This window comes from Hirundo rustica, chromosome 8 (genome assembly GCF_015227805.2).
Source record: "Hirundo rustica isolate bHirRus1 chromosome 8, bHirRus1.pri.v3, whole genome shotgun sequence".
Taxonomy (NCBI): domain Eukaryota; kingdom Metazoa; phylum Chordata; class Aves; order Passeriformes; family Hirundinidae; genus Hirundo; species Hirundo rustica.
This window is the reverse complement of record NC_053457.1, coordinates 19,228,868-19,240,947: the sequence shown is the minus strand read 5'-3', so window position 1 is coordinate 19,240,947 and position 12,080 is coordinate 19,228,868. Positions and strand designations below refer to the sequence as shown.

The following is a 12,080-nucleotide window of genomic DNA, read 5'->3' as shown; positions in this document are numbered from 1 at the left end:
GCCTTCTGCTTTGTAGTTTAAACGTAATCAGGTAAGTTAGGGACTTCTCAAGGAATTTCATGGGTTTGGAAGCACTGAGCCGCTGTGTAGCAGTAAATGCTTGTAGCCTGTCTTGCTTCTTACCCTCTTCAGGGCAATTGCTTTTGGGCTGGCAATTACAAGTGCTTATGCATAAGAATATTAAGAAAAGTCTAAGTATTTAAAATTTCTTCAGAATATTACTTGCAGGCTTTTAGGCAGAAAATTTTATTTTGTTCTCAAACACTCTTTCTTCATTTTCCCAACTTGGTGTGTGTGTTTTTCTGTTGCTTGCTTCCAGTTACCTAAACATAATGTTCTGGTCCCAGCCAAGAAGTGGAGAGAATGCCACATTACCTGTCATGAAACCATTTCTTAATGCAGTATCGCTTTCTGGAGGCAGTTATAATACTCTTCATTCTTTGTACGTGTTCTACCGTGGAGGCCCCGTGTCCTGTACTAATTCTAGGTGTAAGAAGAAGCCATTATGAGACCTGTTTTTACTTTAAGGACAGCCATGTGTATAATGACTGGCAGTTTGTATAAAGAAATGACCTTCATGCGCAGAGCAAAATTCAATTAGTGTTTCTTTTCAAGTATACATGACACCACAGCATAGTTCACCCAGTTTTACTTTATCTCCACTTGATATTTGATACCTTCGATTCAGAAAACGCTTTTTTACGCTTGGATATCTCAGTGGTCAGAGAATAAATCACAGTCACAAGATTATCAGTGCAGTGCAGGGAAAGCCAAGATACTAAAAAAGCACGAGGTCAAACGCATTCAAGGTCACACTAGTCCCTCTAAGCTGTTGAGTGACACGTGACAATGTAGACAAAAACTTGAACGTTCCTACCCACGCTCAAGTAACTTTGAGTGAGGTACGGGGCGTACCTGTGAGCGCACGCACCGAGGCCTCCGAGACACAGCTGCCTGAGTCACACGTGCGTGCGCCAGGGAACGCCGAAGCGAAAACGACACCGCAGCGGGTGCCAGGGGCAGCCCGCTCAGTGAGCTCAGCGAGCAGGGTCGCGGGAGCCAGGCCACTCCGCAGTCGTGCCGGGGGCAGCTCGCGGGTGGCCGAGCCCCTGGGCGCTCCCGCGGCCGCTGGCGGAGGCCCGCAGGTGCGGGGCGCGGCGCCGGGAGCGCGCACGTTGCCCGGGCGGGGGAGGGTCGCCGCGTCCCCGGCGAGGGCGGCGGCCGCCCCTCTGCAGCGCGCTGCGGGCAGGACGCCTGCGCCGTGCGGGGCGGGGGGGGGAGGCGGGCGCCGCATCCCAGCGCTCGGAGCGGCGGGCACGGGCGCCGGCATGAGCGGAGGCTCCGCCGCGCCCGGCCGGACCTGAGCCGGGAGACAAAGGGGAGAAGCTGCCGCCATGGGCGAGCAGCTCCGCGCCCAGCCCGCCGCCCCGGCGGGGCCGCCGCCCGCCGCCGCCTCCTGCTCGCTGCTCGGCGGGCTGCTGCAGAACGGCTTCCACCCCTCGGGCCCGCCGCTCGGCAACGGCGGCTGCGGGGAGCCGCCGCACCCGCTGCTGCTACGCCCGGAGCTGCCGCCGCTCAACAACGGCTCCCCGGCCAAGAAATGCAGGCTGCGCCGGAGGCTGGACTCGGGCCGGCGGCACAGGCCACGTAAGTGACGACCGCGGCGGCTCCGGGGAGCGGCGCCGGCCCGGCCCCCTCCGCGCCGCGCGGCGCTGCCGCGGCCCGGCCCGGCGTCGGGCGGCGAGGGTCCCGCGCCGCCTCCCTCCCCGCGGAGCGCCGCCCGGCCGCGGCTGACGGGCTGACGGCCGCCCGGCTCCGCGCCGCGGGCGTTCCGCCACCCCAGCGCCGGCTGCCGGGCGGGCGGAGCGAGGGCCCCGTGCCGGCCAATGCGGCGGCGCCGCCCGGGCACGGCCCCGCTCCCGCGTGGGCCGGGCCCGCCCTGCGCCAATGGGGCGGCGGCGGGCGGGGAGCGGCGGCCCGGCACAAACGCGGGCGGGCGGCGGGCGGCCGCTCCTTGCCGAGCAGCGCGTCGGGCGGTGCCCAGGGTCCTGCCCGTCTCGCCGCCTCCCCGCCGCACGCATGAAGCTCCTGGTGCCCAAGCAACGCTGTGAGTAACGCCGGGCCACCGGGGCGCTCTGGAGCGTGGGAAGGTTCCGCGGGCTTGGTGTGCGCTCCTTTCCCAGACGTTGTTAGAATGAAGGAAAAAGTGAATCCGGGAACCCCGAGCGAGTTATTCTGACCGGCGGGGAAAAAATATTTGTAAACAGTTTAAATTTGTAATATGCTTCTCATTGAGGAAGCGTTCGTGAACTGCCTGTCTATTTCAGGTTTGGTTTTAAAGCTGAACTTGAATATCCTACTTGTTAATTTTGTTTTTCCTTAATTCCTTATGGTTTATTGATTAGTAGTCTTGCTTACTAGTAGGTGTGGAGGTATTGAATAATTCCACGGTGAGCTCTTCAAGAAAAACAATCTAGGGGGAAAAGTACTTTGTTTCTTTTCACTCTCACTTTGCTAGCCGTTCTCATGAACTCACTAATGTTTGCTTCTTTGTTACAAGTTCAGCGTGTTCCAAAAGGGTAACAAGGATGGTCAATATCACAGCTGCCTGTTGCCAAAACTTAAAGATGTTTCTACTCACTAGGAAGTAGTGTGCATTCACCTACTCTGGTGGGTTGTTGTTGGTTTTTTTTGTTTGTTTGTTTTGTTTTTGGGTTTTTTTTTTGTTTTGTTTTTTTTCCTCTTTTGTCTTTAAGTGATTATTTTAAAAACTTTCCTGGTTAAATAGAACAAAATATTCAGACACAGCCTTGAGGAGCTCACCTTTTGCAGAACCATGTATTAGGCTGTGCCTTTTCTGGCTTTTTCAATGCTTTTGGTGAGCTACTCATGCCACTGTCCCTTAGAATGTTCTCTGATTGATTAATCTTGTAGTGCTTACAGTACCTGTTGATAGTTAATTTAGTAATCTATCAAGTTTAACCCATCAATGGCCTAGTTGCTCTCTGTCACAAACTGTTCCTGTAGTCTTTGTCCTGTTTCACATTTTCTTCATAAACAAAACCTGCAGAACTTGGACTGGCTTACATTTTGATTTGGTGTAACTAAGAAGAGTCAGCACTTGCATATCAAACTGTCCATAATGGTAAAAACTATTTTAAAGGAAAGAATAAAGCTTTTTGGGATTCCTGTATTCACTTGATTAAGAAAGAATGAGTGCTTTGGAATTTCCATCCCACCTTGAGAGAAAAAAGAGCCCACCAGAGTAAAAGCATAGGTGACTGAGTATATTGCCCAAGATGTATGATAACTGAATCTTCAGGTGTGGAATTTTAGCGAAATGAGGCTTTAATGAAAACAGGAGCTGAGGGAAGTGATTTGTAGAACTATTTTGCAGGCAATGTATTTGCTGATTAAAATACATGAATGCTTGCTGATATGCTTTTTAATATAGTGTTTATTTTGTACAAGAAAAATTTTGAAATTTAGTATTAGTCATCCAGGAAATAATGATAGCACATTATAATCACCTTTAAAAATTCATTACATTATTACTCAGATTGTCCTGATACTGCATACCTTTCCACTGCATCCTCCTCTAGTGAATACTTCACAGTACCATTTTTATTGGTTTGTTTGGTACTTTTAATCCCGGCCTTTGCAGATGTTTGTTCTTTTCTTATGGACAGATTGCAAAATGAAGTGCTGTTGCCACATGGCATGTGAGACTAGTCTTGATTGCAGGTTTTGCTTTGTGTGGTGGTGAAGATAATGAGATAATTGGCATTTCCCAATATTTCAACAAATTAAGCTTATCTTTCTACAGCCATTATTCCTTTAAACCCTTATTTTCATCATTGTTTTTACTTTCTGACGAGGTGAGGTAGAATTCTATGTTCACAAGTCTTTTTCAGAAGGGAAGATTCCCCATAAAATCAGTGTACTTTGCTGACAAGCCTATGGTGAGAGGGGGCTCACCTAGTACATCCTCTGCTGGGAATCCTGGCTTTGTTTTCTTTTTTCCTTAGTTTAACTAGATGGGTTGTCAGGGATATTATGCTTGTATTGCTTTTCTTTTTCTTTAGAAATCAGTTTGTGGTAATATAACTACATTTGTGTGGATGGTCACACCTGCTTAACAAAAAACTCTCTGCTTTTGGGTTTGAACTTTTGTGGGGTTGGTTGTAACTTTTGGGTTTTGTCTGTTTTTCTGGTGAGGAAGAAGACATTCAATAAGCCCTTGCTACCAAAGATGAACTGGAAGGCTTCACCTGATATGTGTGTATAATTTAGCTCTAGCATTTTAAGGTTTGAGGAAACTTGAATTACTAAGCAGATATAATTAATTTTTTGAGCTACATATTCTAGTTTCATTCAAAGAAAAAAATGCTTACATTTTATTTAATTTTGTAACTGTGTAAAGCAGGAAGAGTAGTTGAAAAATATGTGTAAGCTATTATCCCTTTATTTTTTTAATAAAAATTAGCTTTCAGAAGCTGTAAGAATACTATGCCATGTTAGTGTGTGTTGTTTTGATTCCCCCCCCCGTTACTGTTTTTGGCTCTCGCATGTCTTCTGGACCCAATTAACACAGGAAGCTCCTATATCATCAAAGTGTCAAGCAATGCAAATGAAATGTAAATGAATAATACAATTTCAACATATGTGTGTTCAGAAAGAAAACAGCTGAAACTAAGATATTTCATCAGAGATACTTATAACTAAGATATCAGAGTATTGATACCACTACCATTCAAATTATTGATTAAAAAATTGAAATACTGTGCCTATCTTTGAGGAAATACAGGTCTTGTAAGAGAGAGGTATAAGCTGAAACAGTTGAAACAGTTTTGGCAGAAGAAGAAACTGCCGCAAATGTGTCAGGAATAAATCCAGGGCTCAGGCAGAGAGAAGAATGTTCTAACCAGCAGGATTCAAGCACAATGTCCTTCTGAATGCTGAGGAGTAAAAAGATTCAGCTAACCTTATGTGGTGGTTCCTTAAATGTATGAAAAGGATTACTCTTGGTTATCTCCTTTAATGGGGGTAAATGTTACTTGGTGACCCAGGAGTTCCCTCTCATTCTCACACCTCCTGAGCTCTTGTCTGTGAAGAGAATGTTGTAATTTGACATTTACTTTCCACGTGCCCTCGTTATATTGTGTGTTAAGCATACGATTTTTAAAAATCCAAGGTATTGAAATCTGAATATAATAGTGCCTTGTAGGAATAGCCTGATACCCCAGAGTTAATGCAGAAACTAGGTAAAATGTATCATGGAATTTCTTGTGAGTGAACCTTTGCCCCAGATCCACAGCTGTTGGTGTGCATCAGATTACCTCCTTATGCAATGCTGTAGATACCTTCTGTTTGCATTGTCACATGCTTCTGCACTAGTACAGATTTTTATCTCATGGTAACAAACCACTAAGTGGTTGGGACAGTTTATTAAAATAAAGAGAATTAATTTTTCTAAGAAGATAAGGAGAGTGTTTGATTTATGCTTGACTTTTGAGAACACATGATGCATTTTGATGCTTTCTGTATCGGGTCTGTGGGACCTAAGTCTAGATTTCACAGTGTTATTTTTTGACTTACATTGCTGTGGAGCAATGCAGTGCAATAGGTCTGATTTTGCTACAGTTATAGATTGAACTGATCCAACAGGTACGTTGCATACCTACTGAAAAGAGAGAAATCATGTCATAAGCCTTATCAGACAATTTTAATGAAGAAGTGCATTTTTTATGTTGTGAGAACATTTCTGTAACATATCTGGTGCTTTTACTGCTCATAGTAAATTATAGTTTTGACTAACTGAGATCAACCTGAGATGGGGGTGGGATGGATTTTACTTTCCCCTCCTTGCTTTCCTGGCTTGTCATAATTCAGGGACACTTATTCGGGTTATCAATGAAATGCTGGACTTTGAGTTTAAAACAACCACTTGAACACCACTCCCCTCCCCCCACCCCCAAAAGAACTCAAAAAAAACCCCCAAAAACACACAAAACAAACAAACAAAACCACACAAAACCCCCTTACTCTGTGTTCACAGAAGCAGCAAACCCCAGGAGCACCTTCAGTCTGTGTGCACACTTCCATGAGCACCACATTCAGTGGCATCAGGAAAGTTGAAGTGTATAGGTACCAGCTGAGATGAATTATATATAGATGTGGAAAAAACTGATGGTGGGTCCAAGGTGCATTTTGATTTGGAACAGACTGATAGTCACAAAAGATAGAATTAATACATTTTAAAATAATCACTGGAATACAGAAGTGTTTCTACTCTCATTCCAGTTGTGCAGAAGTTATATGAATTTCATTGTGACTTGTTAGAAACTTTGAGACTTGTTATTTTTTTCCTAATTGGTCAACCAGTCAAGATGGTTGTTGAATTATTGCAAGTAATTCCAGCTGAAAGCTGGTGTTAGAAGTTGAGAAGAAAACTAATTTGTTTTTCTGCATAACTGAAATATCTAGTTTTGTTGTCTGATCTTTGGCTCTTTATTTATGCTGAAGAAAACTGCTGGTGTTCTGAAAGCAAAGTTCCTTTCTTTCTGCAGCGGTCCATTTGGCTCACAACAAAATGAAAGGAACTTAGATTCACAGAGAGAATTAGCTAAAAAAAAGTGTCCTGGTATTTCTGCTCACTTTATAAATGTAAGCATTATGTGTACCTATCCCAAGAACTATGCAGAGTTGAAGAAACTTCATAGTTGTTTTCTACAGTATATATTCTTTGTGAATTATTTGGTTATAACTCCTTAAAATGTTAAGATATAAAATGAAATGTCTTGGCAGTCATTTATGAATAGCTTTCAGCTGTTAGTACTTACTTTAACACTTTTATTGCTGGGCTTGTGTTTGATAGGAGGATGGAACACTTCTTGCTGCACTTAAAGGTTAAATTTGCACTATGGCTTTAAAACAAATGTTGGTGCAGGTAAAGCGTAGCAGGTTTTATGCCCTCAATGAAAATGAGTGGAAATTGGCATGTACTTAGCTACAGGCTGGTTCTCTACTGCATCGTCCAACCATGCTGCTTTTAAAATTGAACTTCCTGCTTGCATAGTTAAACTACATCTAAGAAGGAGACTTACTGTTCCAGTGGGTCAGGTAATTAAAGTTCTCAGTAGCTTTAATAAAGATTTGTGTAAATCACTAATGGGATTGGCATCCTGAGCTCCAATGCATTGAAATGTTGTGCAGTGTGGAACAGACAGCTTTCACATAAATATTTACCTTGTACTTTCACAAGTGTTTGAGTTGCTGGTTAGTCTATAAATTGTTTTCCTTATTTAAAATAAAGCCTCTTTTAAAACCACTTGTTTTGAATTCTTCCCATTTCAGGGAACTTTCATGTATCTACATACGATGATGTATCTTCCCAAACCTCAAATTATACTCAAATTTCACTGTCTTTGTGCAGCTTGTACAGCACTGGGAAAAAAAAAAAAATAGACCTTACAACAGATAACAGCTATTTCATTGGAGTTTATGCATTATGTCTTGTCCATGGGGAACTGGGAGGAGAAACCAATGATTCAATTACTTGGCATACAGCAATGGAGTGAAATAACTGTTTTAAATGTATGACATTTAAGGGTTGGTCTGGGCAGGCAGAGTATATTAAAAATTGGGAAATTTAGACTTTCAAATTATTCAGCCAGATGATGCTGAGATGCTTGTGGAAAGAAAAAAAGACTAAGCCTCTTTCAGCCTGAAGCTGAGTAACTTAACAGCAATCTGTGCTGTGATCACATGAGGAAGGACAGTGTGATAAGTACCTCTTATGCTTTTTAAAGTGTTTGCCCCAAGTTGTTTATTTTTAGGTTCACTGGCAGAAAAATCAGCTATGCATATGGTATTTATGGTTTCAAGTTTGTATCAACACAAAGTTGAGATGCCCTAGTTGGTAGAATAATTCTTCTAGCCAGTCCACCTGATTCTCCCTAAAAAGCAGGAGGTGACTGTGTGACTGTTTTTTTAGAAGTGTGTCTTAGATGTTAATCATATATTCAGTAGTTTTAATTTAATTTTTCTAAGAAACATTGCTAACTCCCTCCATCTGCAGTGCCTATGTATAGATTTTGTATTCTCTATTCTTATTGCTTCATAAAGTTACCTGGCTTACTATTTAAAATGTATGCATGTAGGTAAGTGGAGCAGGTAGACCAGCTTTATTCAGTTATTGTCTTCTGTTGGGTTTTCTCCATAGTAATTTTCTCCTGCTATTAACAAGACAAAGATTTTGGAGGACCTAGGCCATCTGTGGCAAGCTGAGAAGCAAATAGTGGCATTTCTTCTATAATTATGTGGTAGACTAACGCATCTACCAGCAAAGGGAGTCCATGCTCAAAGGTTGGGTCTGTCAGCGGTAAACGCTGAATATAAGCCAGCTCACTTTTGGCTACTCTATACAAGTGTTGCAGTCCAACAGAGCTGCTGGTTCTGGAGTCTGGAGGCCTCCTGCATGACGGGAGCTCTGTGTTGCTGCTCTTCAGACACAGCCCTGTGACCGTGGAAATTCTGACTGCACTTGGAAAGGCAATTGTAGATGTTACGCAGCAGGAACATGACTTGAGAAATCTTGTTCTCCTGTTTGTTTGGTTGCTTCCTCCTCCTCCTCGTCCCCTTAATTCTTAGCAGAGTTGGAGCCAATCGGGTGAAACACAGTTTCATTTTTTCTCACCCATTGGTGGTGATTGGGTGAAATGCAGTAAATGTGCTATGTCAAGAGGTGGTGACTGAAGAGTAAAATGATTTCCTGAGGAAAAAAATGTTTTCATTTTATTAAAACCTGCTTCTTCAGACAAGACTATTTTGAGGTTTTCTTTATTCTTTTTCTCAACTGAGGCTTTATGAAGGCTTAACCTAAGGATGTGTTTGAAGCATATAGATTGGATGTAAGTGACCCCCAATTCTCAGGAGTAGATACTGCTACTGTGACTGCATTGAATTGTCATTCAGCAAATAGGTTTAAGTGATTTGTCTAGCCTGTATGTTTATAGTGACTTTCTCTTTTTTCCTCCCAAAACCCCTTAGCATTCCCATGGTTTGGAATGGATATTGGTGGAACGTTGGTTAAACTGGTCTACTTTGAACCTAAGGACATTACTGCAGAGGAGGAACAGGAGGAGGTGGAAAACCTGAAAAGCATTAGGAAATACTTGACCTCCAATACAGCCTATGGTAAAACTGGCATCCGCGATGTCCACCTGGAACTGAAAAACTTGACTATGTGTGGACGCAAAGGAAACCTGCACTTCATCCGCTTTCCCAGCTGTGCCATGCACAGGTTCATACAGATGGGTAGTGAAAAGAACTTCTCCAGTTTGCACACTACGCTCTGCGCCACGGGAGGTGGAGCTTACAAGTTTGAGGAAGACTTTAGAACGGTATGTGAACAGTTCACATGGGTTCAGCGGGATGTACTTTGGGAAAACATAAGAGCCTGTCTCTTAAAACTTGCTGGGAGAATAACTTTTTTTTTTTAGTCAATCCTAACTGATAAGGAGCAACAGAATCAATTCTTATTTGTTAATTGGTAACATTGCTAAGAACATGGAGGGGTGAGGGAAGAGTATTCTATTTGCTGGGTATTCTACTGAAGTATTGCTGTGCAGGGCGTTTTTAGTAAATGTGGAGGTTTTTAAGAGTACAGCTGTGATGATTGGATGATTCATAATCAACTGAGGGTATATTATGACAACCTAGAAGCCTCACGCTATAGGTACTCACAAACTGGTTATCTATTGGAAACCAGATATGAAAGCATACAGGCTGGAGGTTTGATTCAGGTTCCCTTCCCTTTGTATTAACCTTCAAACAGACTGAAGTCTCAAGTATGGAAGACCCACCATGGAGCATGAGGGAGAAACACTGTGTGGGAGCATAATAATCCCAGCTAGCTTTTGATTTCAATTCTGTGAGTGTGCCATTTAAAGAAAGGCAGTTCGTGAGATGAGCAGGTCTCAGATCCCCAAGGATTTAAAAATAGCCTTTGCAGGGAATTCCAGAAGCTGATGTAAATGTGAAGTTTTGCACTAGAATACTTTTCAAAAATTGGATGAGGTGCAGAAGCATGGAAGAGCTGTTGTACAAACCGTGTTGAAGAGAAAAAGCATTCACGAAGCAGTTGTCTGTTGTGTATTCATCTGTATTGGGACATATCTTCATTTATTTTCTGCAAAAAAGAGACTAATCTGATTGTCCCAGAACAGTGTCACTAAGACTAATGTGAATGATTTACTTGACCGGTGGATCTGGCGCTTCTGTCCCTAACTTTTGACCTGATCTTGGGGCTGAGGGATGGCTGCTGAGTATGACAGGTTACAGCTGCTTTTCTGTTTCTGCTTCAGTCCAGGGAGCTCTCATACTGAATCACCAGCTGCTGTTGACTGCAGTCCTTGGCTCTGTGTGCTTCATTCTTAACTCCAAGCATCCATTCCTGCTGCACAAGAGGTTTTTTCCTTTGTCAATACCCTTCTGTCATCAATATCCTCACATACCAGATGACCAGGATTCTAAGGGGAAAAAAAAATGCTGTAAGAGCTCAATGTGAATTCCAACTGTTAGGCTGTCATGCAGTCATTTTCAGTGAATATTAGACTGTTTCCATGTCCAAGGAAGGACTATCAAGTTTCTGAATTGATGTAGTAGTCCACCACTGCTAGATTTCTTGTTGTTTATGTTGATTGCAAGTCCCTCACAAGTTAGAGTCTACTGATGATTAAGTCCTCAGAAACTTGTTTGCCTCGCATTGTGTAGGGATGTTGGCACCACAGTAGCAGGTGAGTTTTAGTTCTAGTTCTAGTGTGACCCTGGCTTAGGTGTTTTTGAGTATCTTTTCATGTGTCCTGGGAATGATTCAGGCCACATTCTTTAGTGACAATGGGAGGTCACTTCAGGACTTTCTGAAGAGGCTGACTATCCCCTTGGGATGGACAGTCTCTCCAAATTCATTCCTCCTGCATCATGTAATAACAGCTACAGTTGCTTAGTAAGGAAGTTCATGTCCCTCACTCCCACAGCTTTAGAATTGAACTGGAAGGTACCTGGTGGCTCTCACAGCTGAGCATTTCTCTCTGTAGCTTTGGTCTTACAGCTTTGGCAAATATGCATTGTACAGTGAGGGATCAGTCCCATCTCAGCTGTAATAGAGTCAGTATAGCAGGGGAAGCCATAGCTGGAGGAGCTGAGGCTGTTTTGCCAGTTACTGAATACAAGTAGGAGGTCACACAGCAAATGACTGGTGGACTTAGGCATGAAATTCCACATCTCTGCAGTGTTGTTAATATCCTGTGTGCTGCAACACTTATAGGTAGTTTAAGACAAACAACATAAAGGCTGGCCTGGGCGTTTTCTAGCATAAAGCAATCAGTGAAGTGTGCTCCCACTAAAAGGAGTGCTTTTCTTACCTCTTACCGCTATCCAGTTCCATACCTTCCTTTATAGCAAGTGTTTCTCAGCTTAAACTGTAATATCCATTGAGAATTACAGAAGCAGAATATTATCTTTTATATGGAAGTTTGCTTGCTTAATCTCTCTCAAAGGGCAAAGTGTTCTGGGTACTGGCACTTAAATTGTCACACTTTGTTAGCCAGCAGCTGGCTATCAGTGTGTTCTGTTGTGTGTAAATTGACAATGGACAACAGCTTCAGCACTGCTTGGTCAAAGCTCTGAAATACCTGTTTCAAGTAGTTACTACTACTTCACCTCTAGAAGCAGAGAATACGTGCCAAGTCTGAATCTTGGTATTGCAGGATTCAGTATTGTAAAATGCCTTATGTGGAGGAGACGAGGAGACTTTAAACCTTCCAGTTTGTTACTTAGAAGCAGTGTGGAAAAACTATGGTATGTTTGTGAATGTTATTATTTTCATTTAAAAATCTGGCTAAATGCTAGTAAACTCATTTGATCTAGCTAACATGCTTTTGTTCTGGCTCTTTATTTTCCTGTGCATGCGCTTTTAAGTTACTTGTCTTTCACAGTATTTCTCAATGTGACTGTATGATTGCATAGATTTAGGACAGGAGATCCAATATATTGCAAAAAAACATTCAGTCCTAAGG

General features: G+C 43.0%; 1 protein-coding gene across 5 annotated transcripts in view; it reads left to right on the top strand.

Moving 5' to 3' along the window:
- The window catches only part of PANK1 (pantothenate kinase 1), a 42,586-nt gene that overhangs the window by 14,857 nt on the left and 15,649 nt on the right, over positions 1-12,080 (top strand). For 2 of the 5 annotated variants that reach the window (XM_040070855.2, XM_040070854.2), the window contains exons 1-2: positions 1,395-1,647; positions 9,052-9,404. In XM_040070855.2, coding sequence (XP_039926789.1) covers positions 1,395-1,647; positions 9,052-9,404 — 606 coding nt within the window. Of the gene's footprint in view, positions 1-1,394; positions 1,648-1,992; positions 2,108-9,051; positions 9,405-12,080 lie in introns of those variants that run through there. The other 3 variants (XM_040070857.2, XM_040070856.2, XM_040070858.2) reach the window with 2 other exon arrangements.